Source organism: Salmo salar, chromosome 13, assembly GCF_965601325.2.
Source record: "Salmo salar chromosome 13, fSalSal1, whole genome shotgun sequence".
In the NCBI taxonomy this organism is placed as follows: Eukaryota; Metazoa; Chordata; class Actinopteri; order Salmoniformes; family Salmonidae; genus Salmo; species Salmo salar.
The window spans coordinates 83933490-83957934 of NC_138303.1; the positions used below are offsets into that span (position 1 = coordinate 83933490).

Consider the following 24445-nt stretch of genomic DNA (forward strand, 5'->3'; position numbering starts at 1 on the left):
TACAATCTGTGTCATCAACCAGACCCATCTTGAAATAAAAACATTTTTTCTTTTTGTTAGGTATCAAATCAGACTTTGTGATCATCTTTCCAAGTATCACTTTATCACCGAGTTATTCCTAGGTTTTCAACTTTGCGATAGTTATCATCTGACCAAATGAGGGGAAAGAGGATCAGTCAATGGCTGCGTTTACACAGGCAGACCAATTCTGATCTTTTTTTGCACTAATTGGTCTTTTGACCTATCACGTCAGATCTTTTCACAAAAAAAAGAATCAGAATTGGGCTGCCTGTGTAAACGCAGCCTATGTGACCAACCAGGTATTAAACCCAAGACATCTGTTTGACTCAAGCTTTGGGAGCTAACATGAGTCTTCAGGGCTCAGACAATGTTACTCTTCATGTAATGGTGGTCATGTTGGTCCTCCACATTTTAAATAAATAAAGGAGACAAACACCCAGGATTTGAGAGTGTGCTTGGAAGAGGGAGGAGGATGACCCTGATGTCAAGTAGAAAATGAAACTATAAGTGGTTATTTCATATAACATGGGTAGAGCTGACATTTTATTCAAATTCTATGGTGTATTTCCATCAAACAATTTGTCTACCAGAGGCCACCTGTCTGATCTGGGGTTTTTTCTTCATTTCAGACAAGGTGAACACGCTAACTTTTATTCAGCTTGTGAAAAGATCCCTAACTCAGGGCCTACCTTGTTGCTTTTCCATTGCCCCTTCTTTTTTTGCCATTTAAAACAAAATATATGAATTAATCAAACATAGGCATGAGGAGTAAATTAAATAAATCACCATTGTTCATAGAACTTGTCAAGTGAACATCCATTCAGAATATGTATGGCCATTCTGTACACCTACTATATAAATTCAATTGAATTATTGAAACAAATGCAATTTTATTTTAAGCTTGAAAACGTATATTCTTTATAACCTGGTTCTGACTCCTCGTCCTTCGATTCTCACATGTTTTCTCTTCTGTCCTGAGTAAAAAATAAAATTTTAATAAAATAATACATTTTATTCATCTTAATGTTTAAATCCTACTGGGTGAGGCACAGCAGCAATTTACCACTACACTAGAGCAGTGAAAACGCCCCTGATTTGCCTAGTAACAGTACAACTGCATATGATGCCATCATTTCCATAAAAATGTACCATTCACTGAACAATCACACACCCTGAGGAAATGTTACTAATTTAAAGGGACACCTTGGTAAGGAAAACAATACAGAAAAAGAAGTCTGCAATACTATCAAAACTTGTTATACATATTTAAAATGTATAACAGTGGCTAGATATCTCTGACTCCGAATCAATTATGTTGTGTGATTCTTAAAAAAATAATCAACAACTACATTATCAACAACTTTGTTGCACTCAACAATTTCTGCTGACCAGAGATGGAAAGTGAGATGGGAATGTAAAGTCATTAATGCTACACTTTCTGTGAAATTGTAATACCTTTATTTTCTTTCTGCATTTTCCTATTCTGGTCCTTAACAATGGGGAGCAGTAGGTTCTGAATAGTAGGATACTTTCTTGGGATCTCCTCCATCACTCTCTTCACCTCAAGGATAGACTCAACCAATCCATAGTTTTTGATAATGATTCTAACCACGTCTTCTCTTGCAGTGCCCTTCTGTACACTTTTAAAACATTTGTTTTAAACAGTTGAGCAGCTTTTTGTAATCACTATCATTCAGATGCTCTATAATGCTATTAAGCACTGCATGTCACTTATCTGCATCGCTTGAAGTCATCTCTGGAAAAAGGAAAATACATCTTAAAAATATAACTTACAAATGCACATTTTAAGCAGATTGATCAAGCTACTGTACATTGTGGCACCCTTGGCTAACTTGCTATTTCATTTGAAAAGATGTAGGCTACAATAAACTAGATGATATCAATCGGGTAGTCAGACGATATATAAAAGTCCTCTATTATATTTGCAATGTTATGCATATATATTGTTTTTCTTTCATTTTTATCTAACGTTACCCATATAGGCAATACGTTTTTCACGCTCATACTATAGACCTACAATACATCTCATTTATTGAATCAACATTTAACATAATCACAGGGTAAACTAATTCAAACATTTACAACAAAATTGACCAATAAATCATGACATAGCTAAAAAAAAAAAAGATTATTCACTCTCCTCTCTTGTGTACAGCGTACAGGCGTTTCAAAATAATGCCCGCGAAAACATGTTTTATCTAGTTTCGTTTTTCATTCATGAAGTCCTGTAGACGTAATTTTGTAAATATGTAACACACACACAAAGTTTGAAAGACTGGTTTGACCAAATATTCGATGAGGCTTGGATGATTGAAATTCTGAGACCAAACGAATCTAAAATGGAATCATTTCTGTTATGATTACGTTCTATGGATAGTAATGCTGGGAAATACAGTATAGTATAATATACAGTGCATTCGGAAAGTACGGTGCCACGTTGAAAGTCACTGAGCTCTTCAGTAAGGCCATTCTACTACCAATGTTTGTCTGTAGAGAATGCATGGCTGTGTGCTTGAATTGTATACACCTGTCAGCAACTGGTGTGGTTGAAACAGCCAAGTCCACTAATGTTAAGGGGTGTCCACATACTTTTGTGTATATAGAGTGTACCTGAGGAAGTAGGTGAAGTGATTGATGGGAGTCGACTGTCCTGAATGGAGTAAGGAAACCCACGTGCATATTATTGTTTTTTGATGAGTCTCTCCCTTCTTTATGAGATACCCTTTTAGAGCTTGTGCACAAGCCTCTTCAGTGTTAAACAAGTGGGCAACATTTTGGCACCCTTGCACTTTTTTCAAGTAACACAATTTTTACCTAAAAATACATTGAAATTGACCCAAGTATTTATTCTTCACAATTCTTTATTTTACTGTTAATATTACAGAACCTGTTTTTGATTCAGAACTTAATATATCCATTTAAATGAAAAGAAATCACAGAAATGACATTGACAAAATTATTGACACCCTAGACTTAAAATTTGGTAGCACAGCCTTTGGCCAAAATAACTGCAATCCAGCACTTCCTATAGCCATCGATGAGTTTCCTGCACCTCTGTACTGGCAGTTTGGCCCACTTCTCTTGTGCAAACTTCTCCAGTTCTCCCAGATTTGAAGGGTGCCTTCTCCCAACTGTTGTTTTCAGATCTCTCCACAAGTTTTGAATGGGATTTAGATCTGGACTCATTGCTGGCCACTTCAGAACAGTCCAGTGGTTTGTCTTGAACCATTCCTGGGGGCTTTTTGAAGTGTGTTTGGGGTCATTGTCCTGCTTGAAGACCCATGACCCATGACACTGGGTCTGACATTGCAACCCCATAACCTCACTGAATCTATGTTATTTTCTTTGAAGGCTTCATTGTGTTTTCTGTAAACATAGATGGTGTGCTTCACTAAAAAGCTCTAATTTGCTCTAATCATCTGTCCACAGGACATTCTCCCAGAAGGATTTTGGCATGTTCAGGTGTGTTTTGGCAAATAGCAGTCAGGCTTTCTTATGTCTCTCTCGGCAGTGGGGTCCTCCTGGGTCTCCTACCATATCCCCCTTTCATTGAGTTGGCGACGTATGGTGCGAGCTGAAACTGTCATACCTTGTGTCTGAAGGTCAGCTTGAATCTGTGTGGCAATTGATCAAGGTGCTTTCTCGACCATTCAAACAATCATTCGCTGCAAATTTCCATCAATATTTCTCTTGCGGCCACGTCCAGGGAAGTTGGCTACAGTGGCATGGGCCTTAAACTTCTTGATAACATTACATACGGTGGAAACAGGAACATCAAGGTCTCTGGAGATGGACTTGTAGCCTTGAGATTGTCCATGCTTGGCTACAATCTTGTGTCTGACCTCCTCAGATAATTCTCTGGTTTTCTTTCTTTTCTCCATCCTCATTGTGGCACAAAACAGGAGAATGAGTCCTTTCCTTTATTTAAACTGGTTGAATGAGGGATTTTTATATTGCAGGCACATGCAACTCACCACAGGTAAGTTAAATTCCAAAGCAAAGGAGATTCACCTGCTTGAAATCTAATTATCTCTAACTACTTCTAGAAGGTGCCAAAAATATTGTCCGGGTCATTTTAGGATTTCTTTGTGGAATAAGCTAACATTTAGTAAATTATTCAGATTTTTTTGTTTCAACTGCAAACCAAATACATAAATATGCTGATACCAAAATATGTTTTCATTTCAAAAGTTTTCTGGAAAAAAATTGCATTATTTGAAAAAAGTGCAAGGGTGCCAATATCTTTGGCTACGACAGTAAATGCAAAATATTTGGACATGTATCAAGTGTATGTAGACAGGAAGAACATTGTGTGCCAGCTGAGATTACATACTGCAACATTGGTGGCAAACATATGCCTGATTTCCCGGATTGCCCTGTTAGGATGAAGGAGACAGGTGGCAAGAGTAAGGGCTTTCCAGCGTGTCTCCTATCTGGAGGTGGTGAGAAGATTGGAAGGAGCGTGGAAGACAGTGATAACTGAGCCTACACAAGTGAATGTTTCTCGGCTATCAAGGAATCCTGATATATTACATGTGAAAAGGGTGGACTTTGTAGTATATTTTTGCAATGCTGATAAACTGCACAGTACAAACGAAGATGAAATCTGAGAAAATGTAAGTCATTGTGAGTGCAGCATAACACTTTTTGGAACTCAATGGGTTTACATCCGAGACATTGCAAGAAATACTGACAAATTATGTTCCCACCCTCACAGGTGCCTGTGTAGGGATGTGACTTGATTTGGAATGTGACTGAAGGAAGTGACCATTTTGTATGTAATTTTATGTGTCTATTTTTGTATTTTGTATGATTTCGATGTCGTTTTTTCTCCTTTCCTACATTGGATATTTTTCTATAGTTTACCACCCCTACAGTAGGTGGCGGCATGCACCTCTATGATTGTTTGCATACCGCCATAATACTGCGGGAAGAAGACATCCTGTTGCAGCTGAGCCCAGCCAGCCATGAGTAGCAGTGCTTTTGCTTTGACCTGTATACGGTGCAGTCTCTTTCTCCGCATCCTCAGTCCTGTTGAAGTTTGTGAGCAGAGCCCTGCAACTGCAAGCAATCATTCATCAGCTCAGCTAAGGTTAGCGCATACATTCGTGTGTGAATTTCTTATAAAAGTATATTGCTGGTAAGACAAAGACAGAATGACCTGGTACAACAGCAACATTAGCTAATGAATTTATCCGCTGGATCAATTGTACTGTTGTATAAACTGACGCTCAGGCAAATAACTTGTTTGTTTTGTCAGTGCTATCTGTTTTGGGTCTGACTGCCATGTGAATGTGAACGAAAATATCACAAAGTTAAGTGATAGACTGGACTGCTCACAGTATAACGTTTTATGTCGTGGCAGACGCAGTGTTCATTCAAGGTTTCTTGCCAATTTAAAGTTTTTAAATTGTGTCAACAATCGCAACCCTCGAACAAGGCGTTTACATTTTCAGAGAAAAGACAGCAATGGAAGGGTGGAAGAGTCACGTTCGCGCTGGACTGTTCCAGAGAGACTGTACACAAAAGGACCCCTTCAGTGGTATCTTCAACACCTGTACGTTGTCGGAGTTATCTGTATATTGATGACGTTTGAATCATTAGTTCTTTGTCAACATATTTGACAACATATTGTGATTGTCTCTTTTCAGTGTCCAAACTAGCGGAGCAGCTTGATTTACGGGATACACTTTGGGATGAGGTACAGAGACCCAGGTAGGACAATGGCAACACCTAGGGAAAATGCTGAGTTTTGCACATGTGTTGCAAACAATGATATGTCAATATTTTCCACAGTTCTGAAGGAGATGGTGGGCTGACGGTTGACCACAGAGAACTATACCTCCAGCTCAGAGAGAGTGAACATATAACAGAAAAGGTGACTTTCAATTATCTTACTGTATCCAGTCACAATTTTCAAGATTATTGTCCACTTTTTCACAGGTTGTGGAAAGGGAGTTGTGTGTGATACTGCTACATTAAGGTTCTACATCATCCTATCAGTTGGATTCTCTGATGTCTTGTGCTGCTTCTGGCAACCCCAGCCCTCACATAGATTACTCACATAATAGCCTTGTACACAGGTGAGTGATTGTTTATCATATTTTTTACCTGCTCTTACTAGTCCAATCTTCTCCTCGTATTCCTCCCCAGCTCTCTCAGACAGTCTCTGACCTGACCACCGTCATGTACCTGAAAGATGCTGAGCTTCAATACTGCCACTCACAGTAAGTGATCAACCAATGAGATCTGTTTATACATTAATATTATGGTACAGTAGTTAGTCTATATGGTTTAATAATGCATCCATGAAATGTTCTACAAAGATGAGGCATGAAACTGAGGCATCATAAGTTGTGAGGTTGTCTAATGTCTTGTCTGATATAAGCTTACATAGACTCCTGTCACCATCTTCTATTAGAGTCTCCCGCTATCGGAAGGAAGCTGTCACTCAAGCCAGGGAGGCCAACCTTCTGCAGGCCAGCCTATCAGAGTTTGAGTTTACATTGGCGAGCCAATCAAAGGAGTTGGCAGCCCTGCGGTTGGAGCAGTGGGAGCTGAAGGAGGGGCTTGCAGCGGCCTGGAGAGAGAAAGAAGAGCTTCTGGAGCGATGGATGGATGAGAAGAAGGAGGAGGCGGAGAGGGTGAACAGGCACAATGACACACAGGAAAGGTGATAGACCAAGGGTTCTGGACTTAGTTTGAATATTTAGAAAATGTATTTTCCCATCTAAATTCAACCCCTATCCCCTTCCCCTAGGGGTAAACTAATATGTATAAAGGGTTGGGGCTAAGAGAAAAGTGGTGGTGTTCAGTACTGGACTTAGACAGAGGTACAGTATTTGAATGCTTTTTCCCACCAGGTGGCATCGTTTCACCCGGCGACTCAACAAGCATCACCGTAGAGAGATGCTGCGACCAAGTGAGCAGACCGACGACTGGTAGGCCTACAATTGAACCAGCAACCACCATACAGAGTAAGACTTCCAATAGCCTCAAATGATCCTCATTGGGTGGTAGCTATTGTAGATCTTTATGCATACTCTAATCACAGTGATATACAGTGTCTTCTGAAAGTATTCAGACCCCTTGACTTTTTCAATTGTTTTGTTACGTTACAGCCTTATTTTAAAATTGATTTAAATAGTTTTTTTTCAATCTACACACAATACCCCATAATGACAAAGCAAAAACAGGTTTTAATGCATTTCTGCTAACTTATAATAATAAAAAACCCTGAAATCTCACGTTTACGTAAGTATTCAGACCCTTTACTCAGTACTTTGTTGAAGCACCTTTAGCAGCTTCTACAGCCTCGAGTCTTCTTCGGTATGACGCTTCAAGCTTGGCACACCTGTATTTGGGGAGTTTCTCCCATTCTTCTCTACAGATCCTCTCAAGATTTATCAGGTTGGATGGGGAGCGTTGCTGCACAGCTATTTTCAGGTCTCTCCAGAAATGGTAGATCGGGTTCAAGTCCAGGCTCTGGTTGGGCCACTCAAGGACATTCAGAGACTTGTCCCTAAGCCACTCCTGCGTTGTCTTGGCTGGCTGTGTACTTAGGGTCGTTGTCCTGTTGGAAGGTGAACCTTCATCCCAGTCTGAGAACCTGCTCCAGAGTGCTGAGGACTTCATCAAGGATCTCTCTACTTTGCTCTGTTCATCTTTGCCTTGATCCTGACTAGTTTCCCAGTCCCTGCTGCTGAAAATCATCCCCACAGAATGATGCTGCCACCACAATGCTTCACCGTAGGGATGGTGCCAGGTTTCCTTCAGACGTGATGCTTGGCATTCAGGCCAAATATTTCAATCTTGGTTTCATCAGACCAGAGACTGTTTCTCATGGTCTCAGTCTTTAGGTGCCTTTTGGCAAACTCCAAGAGGGCTGTCTTGTGCCTTTTACTGAGGACTGGCTTCCGTCTGGCCACTCTACCATAAAGGCCTGGTTGGTGGAGTGCTGCGGAGATGGTTGTCCTTTTGGAAGGTTCTCTAAAGCTCTGTCAGTGACCATTGGGTTCTTGGTCACCTCCCTGACCAGGAACCTCCCCCGATTACTCAGTTTGGGTGGGCGGCCAGCTCTAGGAAGAGTATTGGTGTTCCAAACTTATTCAATTTAAGAAGGGACTTCAATGCTGCAGACATATTTTGGTACCCTTTCCCAGATCTGTGCCTCGACAAAATCACGTCCCTGAGCTCTACGGACAATTCCTTCAACCTCATGGCTTTGTTTTTGCTGTGACATTCAATGTCAACTGTGGAACCTTTTACAGACAGTTGTGTGCCTATCCAAATCATGGCCAATCAATTGTATTCACCACAGGTAGACTCCAATCAAGTTGTAGAAACATCTCAAGGATGATCAATGGAAACAGGGTGCACCTGAGCTCAATTTGAGTTTCATAGCAAAGGGTCTGAATACTTATGTAAATAAGGTATTTTCTATTTTTAAAACATTTTGTAAAATTTCTAAACATGTTTTCGCTTTGTCTTTATGGGCGGCAGGTAGCCTAGTGGTTAGAGCGTTGTGCCAGTAACTGAAAGGTTGCTAGATTGAATCACCGAGCTGAGAAGGTATAAATCTGTCGTTCTACCCCTGAACAAGGCAGTTAACCTACTGTTCCTAGGCCGTCATTGTAAATAAGTATTTGTTCTTAACTGACTTGCCTAGTTAAATGAAAAATTGGGTATTGTGTGTAGATTGTTGATTTTTTTTAAAATCCATTTTAGAATAAGGCTAAAACAGAACATTTTTTTTAAAGGGCTCTGAATACTTTCCCGAAGGCACTGTATGTTGTGACGTGTGCTTAACTGTCCATTCTCCTGAAACACACACAGCAGTGGCAGGCACATTCTTGTGTCCCAACTAATGTCAAGGTCTGCTTTGACCAGAGGGTGGTGCACACTGCCCAGGATGGACCTTGACCTTTTTTCCCCAAAAGCCTCCTGTACTGAATCACTCATTCCTGTAAGACACACTGAAAAAAAACTAGACATTGAATGTTTTTTTTTTGTATACATTGAAGGATATTTGAATGTGGGCCACTATTAATCTATACTGTTGTGAATTTCAGATACTGTATGTACAGGCTTGTAAATTAGTACCCAAGACCTAACTCAATGTTTAAATACCACGAGAATAAAGTAACTGTTCAGTAATGTTTTTCACTAAAACACCTCTGTCCTGTGACTGCAATGCTTCCTGCTTTTGTGTGTGACTGCAATGCTTCCTGCTTTTGTGTGTGACTGCAATGCTTCCTGCTTTTGTGTGTGACTGTCTTTTTCAAAAGTGACTCACTGTCTCAGAGGAACAAAGTAGGTGTGTATATATATATATATATATATATATGTCAGTGGCACTAAGACCCAAATGGTGAATCATGTAATCTTGATAAAACATCTGACTGCCTACTGTGCAAATCAAATTTAACATTGTTGATAAAGAAATTGCACTTTGAGCTTCTGACAAGGACGTCATCAGAACATTTTTGGATACTGTACCTTGTCAATTGCTAGAATAACTTCACTTCTGTCTGTGGATGTGAGACTTAATAGAAAGTACACAAACAATCTACAACAGAATTTAGGTTAATTCATTTTGACTTTAATAAAAAAATTAAAATTCTGAAAAACAAATGGCAAAAAAAAATCCTTAAATGATTGAGAATAATCATGGTAATGACACAGTAGTAATAATATTCATTGTTTCCTGTCATGTTCCACCAAAATCATATCAGCGTCCTTCCTGTAGACATTATGGCACTCAGCTCAGTGGCGGCACTTTCAAATATTCACACTTAGCAGAGCTGTGAACAGGTACCCCATAGAAGCAAAACAATAAGACCATAGTTCACAGCACTGCTGAAAAATATGCTCCATTTGTACTGCTGTTGCACTGCCAAGGTGATGCTCTGACACCGATGCTGAATCTCAAACTGACCCATAGCTAGCCCTGTCACTAGGCACTTCTCGGATAGGTATGGCTATTATGGTAATTGCTTCACCCTGCCTTCTGATTGGTTAGTTTTAATTTTCCTACATTACATATACCTATCCAGTCCTTTCAGTTCTACTGGAGGAGATGATATGGGTTGATGATTTGGGATTTAGCACAGGAGTGAAATCTGATCGAGAAATTATTCTAAAATACTCATGCTCTTAGACCATGTGCAAGTGTCTGTCTGAGCGACATGGGGAAGTGAATGTCATAGTGCTGCATTTGAGGCTGACTATAAGAAGTATCCCTAGGCCCTTCAAACTCAACTATGGACCCCGAAGCCAGTGCCCCTGCTTGTTTTCATTGTTCCCTTTTAATCAGGGACTGATTTAGACCTGGCGCACCAGGCGGGTGCAATTCATTATCAGGTAGATCAGAAAACCAGCAGGCTACAGCCCTCGTAGGGTAAGAGTTGAATAGCCATGCCCTAGGCTATACAGTGAGGGTCCAGATTGTGCACGTTTACTTAAGTGGTAGTGTATAGTCTGTCCTCGTATTGCAGAAGAGGGTGAATCACAAACTTCCTCTATTCTTCCCCTAAAACATGTTTTTTTTACAGAATGGATTACATGGTAGAATTTCAGAGGACTGAAAAGATGGGGCAGACGATGAAAGGTGTAAGTCTGTTTTCCCGTCTCTCCCCTCTTAAACAGGTACCAATACTTGACCAAGGTGATCAATATTTGTACAAATACTTATTGAAATAATTATTGGTGGAAAATAATGATGTAAAGCCCCCTTCCTTTTAATGGCACAATTTCTTCCTCGGTGTGAACAGCCATGACATTTCAATCATTGTCAGCATCGCCATGGCACAACATTAAGTCACCATTTACATGGTGCTGTGTTTGCCACCCCCCAAATGAACACTGAGTGACATCAGGATCTTTTCAGCAGACCACGAGGCCACCACATCTCTCCGTCCACATGCCTTCATTCCACCGTGTGTGTGTGTGTGTGTATGTATGTATGTATGTATGTATGTATGTATATACACGTGAGCTCTAGCAGTCGTCGTCCTTGTCGTCAGCCATTCCTTTGAGCCGCAGGCGGGCGAAGTCCTCAAACACAAAGTCGTCGTCTTGGGAGAAACTACTGCAGGACGAGAAGCAACAAGGAAACATGGAGTGTTTTAGATCTTAGGGTCCCTTTGATCATAGTAAAGCAACAGTGCTTACAATGGCCAGACAGACCAGATGAATACTCACTTTGTTTCAAATTCTATCAGGTTGGTGTCGATGGGAGGGTCCGAATCCGGCACAGCTGTTAGAACACACAGATAATGAAATGTCAGTGCGACGTCACCATGGGAACAGCTTTGTGTCTCCATGGCAACTTACAGGCAGGAAATACCAGAGTGAGATGATGTATTTGAGGGGCTTGTGTATGTGAGGGACTGTTGTTCAGGGCTGAGGCTGAACTAAACTACTGACAAATATTTCACAAGACTGTCCATTTTCAAACCCTTTTCAGACACTGTATAGGCCTAGTAGAAGTTTCCACAACACAATTCACTGCTTCTCAATCAGTCGAAAAAAGCAAGATTCGAAAGTCCTCATCTTCTGCTCTTAATTTGAACTGATCTAAATATTTGGCTACGTGAATGTAATATGGCGGAAGCTTGTCAGAGAGGATTTGTTCAAAACTCAATTCAGTGCAAATGAAGGGAAGGAGAGGAGAGAAACTGAGATGCATCCAAAGTACTAAGATAAAGCCTTGATAGTGGGCTTCTGGAGAGGTGGTAGGAGTCTGTAGGTACCTGACTGTGGGCGGGATATGGGCAGTTCTGTGGGTTTTGGGTGCATTAAGACGAAGGGCAGCTCCACTGACACATCTCTGTAAACGCACAGAATATAAACAAGATCCATTGATTACATAGGATTAATAATATGCATGTCAATCAATAACAATTTGTTTTTCTATGGAAACATCTGTATGTACAGTACCAGTCAAAAGTTTGGACACCTACTCATTCAAGAGCTTTTCAATATTTTACTGTTTTCTACATTGTAGAATAATAGTGAAGACATCGAAACTATTAAATTACCCATATGAATCGTGTAGTAACCAAAAAAGTGTTCAATCAAAATATATTTGATATGAGATTCTTCAAAGTAGCCACCCTTTTCCTTGATGACAGCTTTGCACACTATTGGCATTCTCTCAACCAGCTTCACCTGGAATGCTTTTCCAACAGTCTTGAAGGAGTCCCCACATATGCTGAGCAATTGTTGGCTGCTTTTCCTTCTTTCTGCGGTTCGACTCATCCCAAACCATCTCAATTGGGTTGAGGTCGGGTGATTGTGGAGGCCAGGTCATCTGATGCAGCACTCCATCACTCTCCTTGGTCAAATAAACCTTCTACAGCCTGGAGGTGTGTTGGGTCATTGTCCTGTTGAAAAACAAATGATAGTCACACTAAGCGCAAACCAGAGGGGATGGCGTATCGCTGCAGAATGCTGTGGTAGCCTTGCTGGTTAACTGTGCCTTGAATTCTAAATAAATCACTGACAGTGTCACCGGCAAAGCACCCCCACACCTCCATGCTTCACAGTGGGAACCACACATGGAACCAAAAATCTCACATTTGGACTCATCACACCAAAGAACAGATTTCCACCAGTCTAATGTCCATCGCTCGTGTTTCTTGGCCCAAGCACGTCTCTTCTTATTAGTGTCCTTTAGTAGTGGTTTCTTTGCAGCAATTCGACCATGAAAGCCTGATTCAAGCAGTCTCCTCTGAATTGATGTTGAGATGTGTCTGTTACTTGAACTCTGAAGCGTTTATTTAGGCTGCAATTTCTAAGGCTGGTAACTCTAATGAACTTATCCTTTCTTTCCTGTGGCGGTCCTCATGAGAGCCAGTTTCATCATAGCGCTTGAAGAAACGTTCAAAGTTCTTGACATTTTCCAGAATGACTGACCTTCATGTCTTAAAATAATGATGGACTGTTGTTTCTCTGCTTATTTGAGCTGTTCTTGCCATAATATGGACTTGGTCTTTTACCAAATAGGGCTATCTTCTGTATACCACCTCTACCTTGTCACAACCCAACTGATTGGCTCAAATGCATTAAGAAGGAAAGAAATTCCACAAATTAACAAGGCACACCTGTTAATTGAAATGTATTCCAGGTGACTACCTCATGAAGCTCGTTGAGAGAATGCCAAGAGTGTGCAAAGCTGTTGTCAAGGCAAAGTGTGGCTACTTTGAAGAATCTGAAATATATTTTGATTTGTTTAACACTTTTTTTGGTTACTACATGATTCCATATGTGTTATTTCATAGTTTTGATGTCTTCACTATTCTTCTACAATGTAGAAAATCGTAAAAATAAAGAAAAACCCTGGAATGAGTAGGTGTGTCCAAACTTTTGACTGGTACTGTACATATGATGATATACTATTGCACCATGAATAATCCAATATCTGACAGGAAACAACCCAGGAAATAGTGATTAGTGACATGTTTGATCAGTGAAGGGGGAATAAAGCACATCAACCCTCCTTTGCTGTCAATTGTTGATCTCACCCAATTGGAACTCTTCCGTGCTGGGTTGCACTTTATTTTACAGAAAAGTTATTTTTTTTGTAATAACCAATGAATTGCCGTAAATCAAAGCCTAAACACCAAGATGGGCAGTGTTATTATATTCAAGCTTCATTACCCTCAACACTGCATTGATAACTAAGCATGGAATTATGAGTGTGGCTTTGCGCAACAGCCTTATGAAACCTCACCCCATCCTTAGGGTTAGGACCCTGTGACTCAGAAAGGTAGAAGACTGGGACGGCTGCAGTTATAAAGGATTTTAGCAGCTGCAGGTGAGATTTGACACACACAATAGCTGGTATGTAAAATCATCACACACACTTAAGAGGCACAGATGGCGGTAGGGCATAAGATCACCACACACACAGGTGGCGGTAGGGCGTAAGATCACCACACACACAGATGGCAGTAGGACGTAAGATCACCGCACACACAGATGGTGGTAGGGCGTAAGATCACCACACACACAGATGGAGGTAGGGCGTAAGATCACCACACACACAGATGGCGATGGGGCGTAAGATCACCACACACACAGATGGCGGTAGGGCGTAAGATCACCACACACACAGATGGCGATGGGGCGTAAGATCACCACACACACAGATGGCGATGGGGCGTAAGATCACCACATACACGCAGGTGGCGGCTGGGATATCATATTACCTTTCTAACACGCCACTCAGCAGCCTGATACGACCCAACGCAGGAGCAGACGCACGGATGGAGAGAGAGATGCACAGACAGGCGGACAAACACAGGAGCGGAGAGACAAGCCACAGGAGGAAAGAGATGAAATGAGGCGAGAACGAAAAACCAAGGCAACCGCAACCGAGAGGGGAGACGGCAAAGCATGGCGACTAGTGAGGGTCTGGCAGACGTGATGTCATTACAGAGTTTATACACGAGTTGGAGTGGCATAGTATCAGGAGTGTTTGTGTGTATGAGACACGGGGGAGTGTAAATGTGTTTTTGAGTATGTGCTTGTCTGTGTGTTTGTAGAATACAGCATGTCTTTGGTCAGTAAAAGTTTTGTGAGTGTGTGAGGACCTGCACATAATCCCCCCTACCCATATATCATGCATATTAATATCGACCACTGACTCCTGTAGAACTCACCCTCCACGAGATATTACCAGTTTGACTTTGACCCTGTAGGACACCAGGATTCCAAGAACCTCCTTGTTAGTCACATCCTTAACACTGAAACACACACACACACACACACACACACACACACACACACACACACACACACACACACACACACACACACACACACACACACACACACACACACACACACACACACACACACACGAGTGAAAGAAAGAATGATGAAAAAGGTTCTCAGTAAGGGATGGGTTCTTGCATCTTCTAGGGTGCTGTGCTCAAACATAAATCACAATGCATTTACGAGCTCAGCCTCTTCCCTAGCATGTGTATGTAAACTCGCAGGGTGGCCAAGTTAGAGTGTGTGTGTGTGTGTGGTGTGTGATATCTTGCATAGTGAGGGCCGGTGAGTGTTCTTGTTATCTAACATGGTCCTGGATGCCAGACTACAGCGTTTGTGTGAGTGTGCGTCGGTTATCGTCAACACAGTGCTGGAGGGCAGGTGTGTGTGTACGTGCGAGTCAACATACATGGTGCTGGAGGCCAGGTTGGTGTCCTCGTGTTTGAGCTTTCCGTCCAGGGCAAGGCCTCTCTTCTCTCGGTTCTTGTCTAGCGTGGGTGTGAGGGTGTACACCTTACAGAACGTAGAGCTAGACGACACCTGGTCACTGAGGAGAGGAACACACCTGGAATTTCAATAGATCTGGACAATAAGGTATGGGAAAACATAAGATTACAAGCTAGCGGTTATTAAGAGAGATGTCTTGGAAGCCTGAAAAAGGATAAATGGAATCATGTATAAAAGGAAAGGCAAAGGAGAAATAAAGGAACTGTAGAGATGTAGGCATAATAATCAGGTAAAATACTCACTCTGCCTCCACCTGAGCCACTGGACACTTGTACTGAGCCGTACTGAACAGACAGATATCAGCATACTGTCGCACTAGAGAGCGAGGGATAGAAAGAGTTAACCACACACACACAAAAAAACTGAACGGAGAAGAGCGAATAGAGCCTAGAGTCATAAAAAACAATTGATGAAACTTTGATTAAAGACGGGTAGACAGGTACCTGAGATTTTGAGTCTTTTGACAGTCTTTGTGGAGTTGTTGGTGACATGAACGTTCACGCTGATGGGTTCTCCATGGTAGTAGAGCTCTTTATCCAGAGAGGCCTCCAGGTGTAGTGAGCGGTCCGACATGAGGAAGCTCCGTGTGGTCTCCACCATGGGCTGAGGCCCAGGCTTCTCTGGGGCATACTGCACCTTACGGATCACCAGCCGCACAGAGTTCCTACACAACACACACACGTTATTCTTTACAGATCACCAACTTTTCTGACTAACTAAAAACACACAGAGAATAGACATGCATATCACATGCTTTCAAGGACCGCAGACACTAAAACAACTCCTGCAGAAGACACACACACACAACAAAGTAAAATGGTTTTCGTACCGTTTGTGAATCTTCTCCTCTATCGATTTGGCACAGAACGCTCTGATCTCAAAGTCAACTCCACATGCCTAAAGAGGGAAAGGTGGAGGAAAGGAAAAGAGGAGGAGAGACAGGGACATCAATTATAGAATAGGCATTATTAGTGTCATGTGGATCTGAATTGTTGACTCTACAGGTATGGAAATTGCTACGTTTAGATAGCAGTCATATATTATAATGTGTACGTTTGCATAAAGTGATGCTGAAGCTTCTGTACCTTCCCTGTGTCCTCTGGTCCCGGCTGTAAGGTGACTGAGCACGGCAGGTTCTGGGGAACCTGAGACAGACACACAGTTGCCATATTGTTGGTATTATTTTACAGGCTCAAAGTATACGTGTGTGTGTCAGTCAGACCTGGGTTTATATACACGTGTATTTGATCATTTATTATTGAAATATTTTTCTGTGTATTTTAGTATTTTCAAATAATGTGGCTCGAAACAACTACTTCTATTGGAAGTATTTTCAAATCATTTGTTATAAACGGCCTACTTTTTGAAAGTATTTTAAAATACCCATTTCAAATACTATTTTCAAATATCTAGATTAAATGCATGGGAGTGTATTTTAAAATACTTTCCAAGTGTATTTCCAAATACATTCCAATATTCAACACTATTTAAATACCTTAAATCATGGATGGGCAACTGGCTGCACGCAGGCCACATGCCCCTTTTGTAGGCCCACAGACTCATTCAAAATAAAATACTTTATACAAATTTTACAAATTTTAAAAAATAAAAAATTGATAGTTAGAATAATAGAATACAAAATGTGCACTTTTCGAAATTTGGTTGTGCATCATCAGTCACAAATTTTTGGGGGATTTGTAAGTTAGTCTAGCGGCCAGCTATCTAAACTTATAGTTAGCATGATCGAATTACTGACCAGCGTGAGGCCCATTGATCATCAGTTATCATTTAAAAACTGCAAACATTTGCCTCCACTCTATGGCAAAGTGTATAGCCTCCACCCCTATCAACATTGCACATCCCTGCCCTAAATAGTATTTGAACCCAGGTCTGGTGCATGTGGGTGTCTTCTTGACTCACAGTGAAGTAGAAGGGGTGTGCCTGCTGGCCCAGTTTCTTCAGTAGTCTCTCCTGCAGGCGGCTGTTGGCTTTGCGTTCCTCTGCGATGGGGGGGAAGGCCTGGAAGGTGGAGATGTACAGATCTTTCCGGAAAGACAGGCCCAGCACGTCCAGGTCCTCACGGCCATAGCGGAACGCACACGTCAGGGTCACAAACACTGGGGAGGAGGGATTTGAACATCAGAAGAGGGTGATATCAAATGCCAAAAAATTGAGGAGACAAAACAGTGTAGAGAACGAGGAAGATGCCATACCTTTCCTGTCTTTCAGATACTCAGGGTCCACTAGGATCACACCATCTGTAAGAAAGGAAAATGTAAAGAGATGAGGTTTTGATGAGACAATATTAATTGTTTGAAACACTATTTACAAACACAAAAATGTGGCAGTTTTAGGAGAGATCATCTGATTCCTCGCTCCCCATTGCCGACCCCTCGTGACCCCGACTAGGGGGGCGCACCCCACAGTTTGGGAACCACTGCTCTAACCAGTAAATTCATTGATCATCCTGCACCTACCGACTGGGTCCACCTGGTTAAGGTGATCCACAAAGTCTCTCTTTCCCAGGTATACTGTGACCTGCAGACAGGAGGGAAGTAGAGGTACTTAGACAAATATGTCACAATGAATAAAGTAAAGCATCAAAGGATACAACTAAAAATGCAATACTTATGTCCTTTACCTTGCAGTTGGGGCTTGACTTCTTGAAGACTCTGAGAAAGGATAAGGAAGATAGAAAGCGAGAAAGAGATTATCAAGCAGGAAGATCTACTTTATAACAGGGGGTATTCAACTCTTACCCTAAGAGGTCCAGAGCCTGCTGGGTCTGTTCTACCTGATAATTAATTGCACCCACCTGGTGTCCCAGGTCTAAATCAGTCCCTGATTAGAGGGGAACAATGAAACAAAGCAGTGGAACTGGCCTTGAGGTCCAGAGTTGAGTTTGAGGCCCCTATAAAGTACGGGGTGTGATTTTTACACCTCTGGGCCCAGTTTTTCCAAACTCTTTATCTGGATCAGAATGATTCAGACTCTAATCCTCTTTTTTGCTATTCAGGATCAGATCGATCTGGCTGTTTATGAGAAGGTTTTTCATTCTGATCCATATACCACAACATCAAGATAACAGAATCCGGATTTGATTTTCAATGCTTTGAAGTCCTACACCTTGCCATCTACTGGACAGGTTGTGGTACTACTTCACGCTGTCATAAGGAAACAGAGATGAGTAAACTACATAAATAAAGGTACCTTGATTAAAATAATAGAGCCTGCATAAAAGTAAATGCATTTGACACTTCAATATAACAACTGACCACAAACATATACTGCGGCCAATTTAACAAAATTAACCTTTGGTTTTCAGATGTAAAAAGGTTTTTACTTTTTACCCCTTTTTCTCCCCAATTGGTAGTTACAGCCTTGTCCCATCGCTGTAACTGCCTTATGGACTCGGGAGAGGTGAAGGGCGAGAGCCATGCGTCCTCCGAAACACGACCCTGCCAAGCCACACTGACTCTTGACACACTGCTCGCTTAACACAGAAGCCAGCCGCACCAATGTGCCGGAGGAAACGCCTTATAACTTGCTCCTGAAGTCAGTGTGCATGCGCTCAAGATGCCACAAGGAGTCACTAGAGCACGATGGAACAAGGACATCCCGGCCGGCCAAACCCTCTCCTAACCTGGATGACGCTGGGCCAATTGTGCGCCGCCTCATGGGTCTCCCGGTAGCGGCCGGTTCCGACATAGCCTGGGATTGAACCCAGGTCTGTAGTGATGCCTCAAGCACTGCGATGCAGTGGCTTAGACCGCTGCGCCACTCAGGAGTCCCAGGCACCATGTTCTAACCATTGGGAATGTGGCGCGGTGTAACACAGTGTGTGTAAGAGGAAAGATTATATTAACTGGCGAGCATTGAACAACTATTGTCTGTCATAAATGAAAATATCTAGATAGAAAATCTTTGCTTCGAACCTCCCAGTTACTGCCACTGTCTGATAAGGACAAGTCAACAACTCATTGACAATATGGGAATGAAGGGGGACCACTGACTAGTCAATTTCTGAGCAAGACTAGGGGAGGAAGGTGAATGCTCTACTCTTTCCCACCAGTGATGGACAACATAAGCACACTAGCAGCATAGGGTACTGAGTTTGACTTGTATATTATTTAACCTGAGTGAGTGTGTAGTGGACACAGGGCATGGTGCATTCTCTATATAGACAGCAAGGTTGCCTCCCACAATGTGCTTGATGTTCTGGCTTATAAATCTGTACGATACAATGTCAGTTTGGCATAGTGGAACTATACTGAACAAAAATATAAACAACATGCAAAAATGTTAAAGATTTTACTGAGTAGAGTTCATATGAGGAAATCAGTCAATTGAAATAAATTCATTAGGCCCTAATCTATGGATTTCACATGACTGGGAATATAGATACGCATCTGTTGTTCACAGATACCTTAAACAAAATGGCCTCAGGGGTATATCTGTGCATTCAAATTGCCAACGAACAATGAAATTGTGTTCGTTGTCGGTAGCTTATGCCTGCCCACACCATAACCCCACCATGGGGCACTGTTCATCATTTTGACATCAGTGATTAATTTGAGCCATATCCTGCCGGAACAGGATCCTGCACCTCTGTTTTGGACTGCTTCGTTCCAGAACATATTTGGCCGGATCCGGTACTTCTCGTGGAATTAAAAATAATTGTACCTTTTTGCAATGTAAAAATGCAAAAAAACACAATCTAAGTTCATTCGAGTTGCCTCTTCGTTAATTCCTCAACCCCGCCTCCCCCATGCGTTCCAGTACCTCAGAGCTCCCCAGGTCCCCCCCATCTCGCGCTCACTTTTTGTTTCCGGCACATCCCGATTTACAAATGAAGCACTGGTTGACATCAGCAAAATCGCTCGCCCACACGACGCCATACACGTGGTCTGCACTGCCAAATTCTTAAAAATGACGGAGGCGGCTTATAGTGGAGATGCACATTCAATTATCTGGCAACAGCTCTGGTGGACATTCCTGTAGTTAGTATGCCAATTGCACACTCCCTCAAAACTTGAGACATTGTGACAAAACTGCACATTTTAGAGTGGCCTTATATTGTCCCCAGCACAAGGTACACCTGTTTAATGATCATGCTATTTAACCAGCTCCTTGATATGCCCCACCTGTCAAGTGGACGGATTATCTTGGCAAAGGAGAAATGCTCACAAACAGGGATGTTAACAAATTTGGGCATAGAATTTGAAAGAAATTAGTATTTTGTGCATTTGGAAAATTTCAGGGATCTTTTATTTCAGCTCATGAAACATGGGACAAAGACTTTAAATGTTGCGTTTATAGTTTTGTTCAGTGTACGTCACTGCCTTATCCGCTCATTGCCCACATCCCCCGGATACAAATAGTAGCTAGCAAGCTAGGGTCTGGGTTTCCGAGACTACATGGTGCATATCCCCTTAGCACAGGTCCAGGGTGAATGTGTCTTCTCTGCAAACACTCAGTTTGAATCTCCTAGGCCTAGAGCTCTGCCGTCTCTTAATTTACGAGCCAGTGCTATATTTCATACCTCACCACCAGATATCAGCCAAAACCGACCCGTCAAACACGCCACGCCACAGGCCCACTACCTTCTGCCAATGCTGCTGACGCTTCAGAGACCACAAGACAAAATCATCTATTAACCTGGACCTTTACTCAACCACAGGACCTTGACCCTAAACCCCAAAACACAACCTGACCATTTTTTCAAACTATTGTAAATAAAGGGACTCTGCCCACAGCAGAATAAACAAGGAATTTCAACATCAAATCAATTAATGTCAGTAGTGAATCATGCTGCACAAGCAACTCTATTCCACATTATTTAGTCACTTGCAGAAGACACTGATCCAAAATAACCTAGTGGGGAAGTACAGCTGCTCAGAGTCAGACTGTACATACTGAGGCAAATGCAAGCAGCTGATTACCAAGAGCAAAATACTTTGAAGTGATCAAATGTGTCAGGCAGGCAAGTGTATGAATAGTGGCATGGTAAATTGCCCTGGCCTGATATGGACAGTGCACAGCAGCGGCTTTACAACGTCATGCTATATACAGTAACCATCACGTGTATGGCACATGATATCAATAGCTGGACAGACGTGTGCGCTTGTTTGTTTACATTTCCATGCAGGATATTTATAAAATAACAATGTGGGCGATTATGCAAAAAACCTACGTCAAATATACGTCACTGAGGAGGGCCAAATAATCATCAACATTCAACACTTGTGTCAAGAGAAACGACATCTAATTATACGCTCGTTTACTAAAAACAGCATAGCTATCAATCATGCAATCAGCTCATTTGTTCATTTTGAGCTAACTCGTTGTTGGTGTGAGAGAACCTAACCCACACACCACGCTGGCCATCAAGGCTGACCCCACCCTGCAGCTAGCTGTTAGAACATGTTTGTTAAAACTACAAAGATGATATCGCCATTAAACTGTATACAAGACATTCAAGAGGAAAGCGAAGTCTCCCGCGCGAACAATTCTAGCTAGTTACCGCTGCTAACTAACGAGGGAACACACGGGTCTACCTGTTTCTGTTTTGTATAGCGTAATAAAAACACGGTCAACGAAATGTTACGAGTATAGGAGTTGTCTTAATAATCTAGCTACTCTCCAATGTTTAATTAAACAGCTAGGTCCTCTTCTTGCTTTAGTAAATACCAATCTGATGTTGATGCATGTGGAAAAGGCTGAGTAGTCTCATGTCTCGCTAGTTAGCTCAAATGCTAGTATAACTAGCTCGATGTGCCCTCGCCTCCACACAAGGCAACAACAGCAAATACGATATTGCGGGGGAATTCATCCTTACCTGGTGCCGGCCTTATCCCCCATCTCCTCGACGGGCTTTCGGTAGATGGATGTATTTTTCTTATTTTTTCACTTAATTTTATGGTGTCTTTTCCTCCACCCTTCCAAGCTTATTTGCTCTCTAGCGCTAGCAATTTCGCTTCCGCAAAAGCAGGAACTCATCCGATCCGTGCAGCAATAAAGATGCGCTTTGGGGAAGAGTACTGTAGCATTGCGCAATACCTACGCACTAGCAGAAGGCGCTACGCCCAAATGGTAGTGCTTTTTGGGATGCAACGTTCAGAGCATTGCAGACAGAATTGCAATGTGTAGAACAGAACTCTTTTTTTTTTTTTTTTTTTTTTTACAATATAGTGAAACATGTCTGTTCTACACTACTATTATATATGAACATTCTGGAAATAAGTGAAATGTAGATGACAACTATTACAGCCATCCTACAATCTAAACTTGATGCCCTCAATCTCACACAAATGATCAATGAACCTACCAGGTACAACATCAAATCCGTAAACATGGGCACCCTCATAGATATCATCCTAACCAACCTGCCCTCCAAATACACCTCTGCTGTCTTCAACCAGGATCTCAGCGATCACTGCCTCATTGCCTGCGTCCGTAATGGGTCTGCGGTCAAACGACCACCCCTCATCACTGTCAAACGCTCCCTAAAACACTTCAGCGAGCAGGCCTTTCTAATCAACCTGGCCCGGGTATCCTGGAAGGATATTGACCTCATTCCGTCAGTAGAGGATGCCTGGTTATTCTTTGAAAGTGCTTTCCTCGCCATCTTAAAAAAGCATGCCCCATTCAAAAAATGTAGAACCAGGAACTGATATAGCCCTTGGTTCACTCCAGACCTGACTGCCCTTGACCAGTACAAAAACATCCTGTGGCGTACTGCATTAGCATCGAATAGCCCCCGCGATATGCAACTTTTCAGGGAAGTTAGGAACTAATATACACAGGCAGTTAGGAAAGCAAAGGCTAGCTTTTTCAAACAGAAATTTGCATCCTGTAGCACACACTCCAAAAAGTTCTGGGACACTGTAAAGTCCATGGAGAATAAGAGCACCTCCTCCCAGCTGCCCACTGCACTGAGGCTAGGAAACACTGTCACCACTGATAAATCCACAATAATTGAGAATATCAATAAGAATTTTTCTACGGCTGGCCATGCTTTCCACCTGGCTACCCGTGTCCCGGTCAACAGCCCTGCACCCCCCACAGCAACTTGCCCAAGCCTCCCCCATTTTTCCTTCACCCAAATCCAGATAGCTGATGTCAGCCAGGCTAGACAATCTGACCGGCCCCAGGCTAGACAAATCAGCCAGGCTAGACAATCTGGACCCTCTCTTTCTAAAATTATCCGCCGAAATTGTTGCAACCCCTATTACTAGCTTATTCAACCTCTCTTTCGTATCGTCTGAGATCCCCAAAGATTGGAAAGCTGCCACGGTCATCCCCCTCTTCAAAGTGGGAGACACTCTAGACCCAAACTGCTACAGACCTATATCTATCCTACCCTGCCTTTCTAAGGTCTTTGAAAGCCAAGTTAACAAACAGATCACCGACCATTTCGAATCCCACTGTACCTTCTCCGCTATGCAATCTGGTTTCCGAGCTGGTCATGGGTGCACCTCAGCCACGCTCAAGGTCCTAAATGATGTCATAACCGCCATCGATAAGAGACAATACTGTGCAGCTGCATTCGTCGACCTGGCCAAGGCTTTCGACTCTGTCAATCACCACATTCTTATCGGCAGACTCAACAGCCTTGGTTTCTCAAATGACTCTCTCGCCTGGTTCACCAACTACTTCTCAGACAGAGTTCAGTGTGTCAAATCGGAGGGCCTGTTGTCCGAACCTCTGGCAGTCTATGGGGGTGCCACAGGGTTCAAACCTCGGGCCGACTCTTTTCTCTGTATACATCAGCGATGTCGCTCTTGCTGCTGGTGATTCTCTAATCCACCTCTACATAGACAACACCATTCTGTATACTTCTGGCCCTTCTTTGGACACTGTGTTAACTAACCTCCAGACGAGCTTCAATGCCATACAACTCTCCTTCCGTGGCATCCAACTGCTCTTAAATGCAAGTAAAACTAAGTGCATGCTCTTCAACCGATCGCTGCCCACACCTGCCTGCCCGTCACTACTCTGGACGGCTCTGACTTAGAATATGTGGACAACTACAAATGCCTAGGTGTCTGGTTAGACTGTAAACTGTCCTTCCAGACTCACATTAAGCATCTCCAATCCAAAAATAAATCTAGAA

The 24445-nt window shown here is 42.3% G+C and overlaps 2 protein-coding genes across 6 annotated transcripts; one reads left to right on the forward strand and one right to left on the reverse strand.

The window, feature by feature from the left end:
* Positions 1-4953: 4953 nt before the first annotated feature.
* On the forward strand, positions 4954-11103 carry si:ch1073-143l10.2 (uncharacterized). 2 transcript variants are annotated; one of them, XM_014137765.3, is made up of 8 exons: positions 4954-5134; positions 5499-5599; positions 5694-5757; positions 5839-5920; positions 6196-6269; positions 6464-6715; positions 6906-7019; positions 8878-11103. In XM_014137765.3, the coding sequence occupies exons 1-7, from the start codon at positions 5010-5012 to the stop codon at positions 6985-6987; spliced, it is 780 nt and encodes a 259-aa protein (XP_013993240.1). In that variant the 5' UTR covers positions 4954-5009; the 3' UTR covers positions 6988-7019; positions 8878-11103. The 2 variants fall into 2 exon arrangements, with proteins under 2 accessions (XP_013993240.1, XP_082816510.1); XM_082960384.1 differs by having other exon boundaries at positions 6906-11103.
* Positions 9622-22436, reverse strand: LOC106567894 (arrestin red cell). Of its 4 annotated transcripts, none has more exons than XM_014137759.3 (15): positions 22169-22436; positions 17972-18002; positions 17808-17868; positions 17544-17588; positions 17251-17447; positions 16416-16475; positions 16160-16227; positions 15774-15994; positions 15573-15645; positions 15233-15388; positions 14709-14792; positions 14256-14279; positions 11796-11872; positions 11245-11299; positions 9622-11131 (listed from the first exon to the last, which is right to left on the reverse strand). In XM_014137759.3, exons 1-15 carry the CDS (start codon positions 22189-22191, stop codon positions 11041-11043), a joined length of 1266 nt encoding a protein of 421 aa, XP_013993234.1. In that variant the 5' UTR covers positions 22192-22436; the 3' UTR covers positions 9622-11040. The 4 variants fall into 4 exon arrangements, with proteins under 4 accessions (XP_013993234.1, XP_013993235.1, XP_013993236.1 ...); XM_014137760.3 differs by having other exon boundaries at positions 15233-15370; positions 22169-22434; XM_014137761.3 differs by lacking the exon at positions 14256-14279 and having other exon boundaries at positions 22169-22435.
* Between the last annotated feature and the right edge of the window lie 2009 nt (positions 22437-24445).

Coding starts and splice junctions, on each gene's coding strand:
- si:ch1073-143l10.2 (XM_082960384.1), top strand. CDS start 5,010: ATGAGTAGCAGTGCTTTTGCTTTGACCTGTATACGGTGCAGTCTCTTT. Junction 5,600..5,693: donor CAGTGGTATCTTCAACACCT/GTACGTTGTCGG, acceptor GTCTCTTTTCAG/TGTCCAAACTAGCGGAGCAG. Junction 5,758..5,838: donor GATGAGGTACAGAGACCCAG/GTAGGACAATGG, acceptor TATTTTCCACAG/TTCTGAAGGAGATGGTGGGC.
- LOC106567894 (XM_014137759.3), bottom strand. CDS start 22,191: ATGGGGGATAAGGCCGGCACCAG. Junction 16,228..16,415: donor GACCAGAGGACACAGGGAAG/GTACAGAAGCTT, acceptor TTCCCTCTTTAG/GCATGTGGAGTTGACTTTGA. Junction 11,132..11,244: donor CTGATAGAATTTGAAACAAA/GTGAGTATTCAT, acceptor CTCGTCCTGCAG/TAGTTTCTCCCAAGACGACG.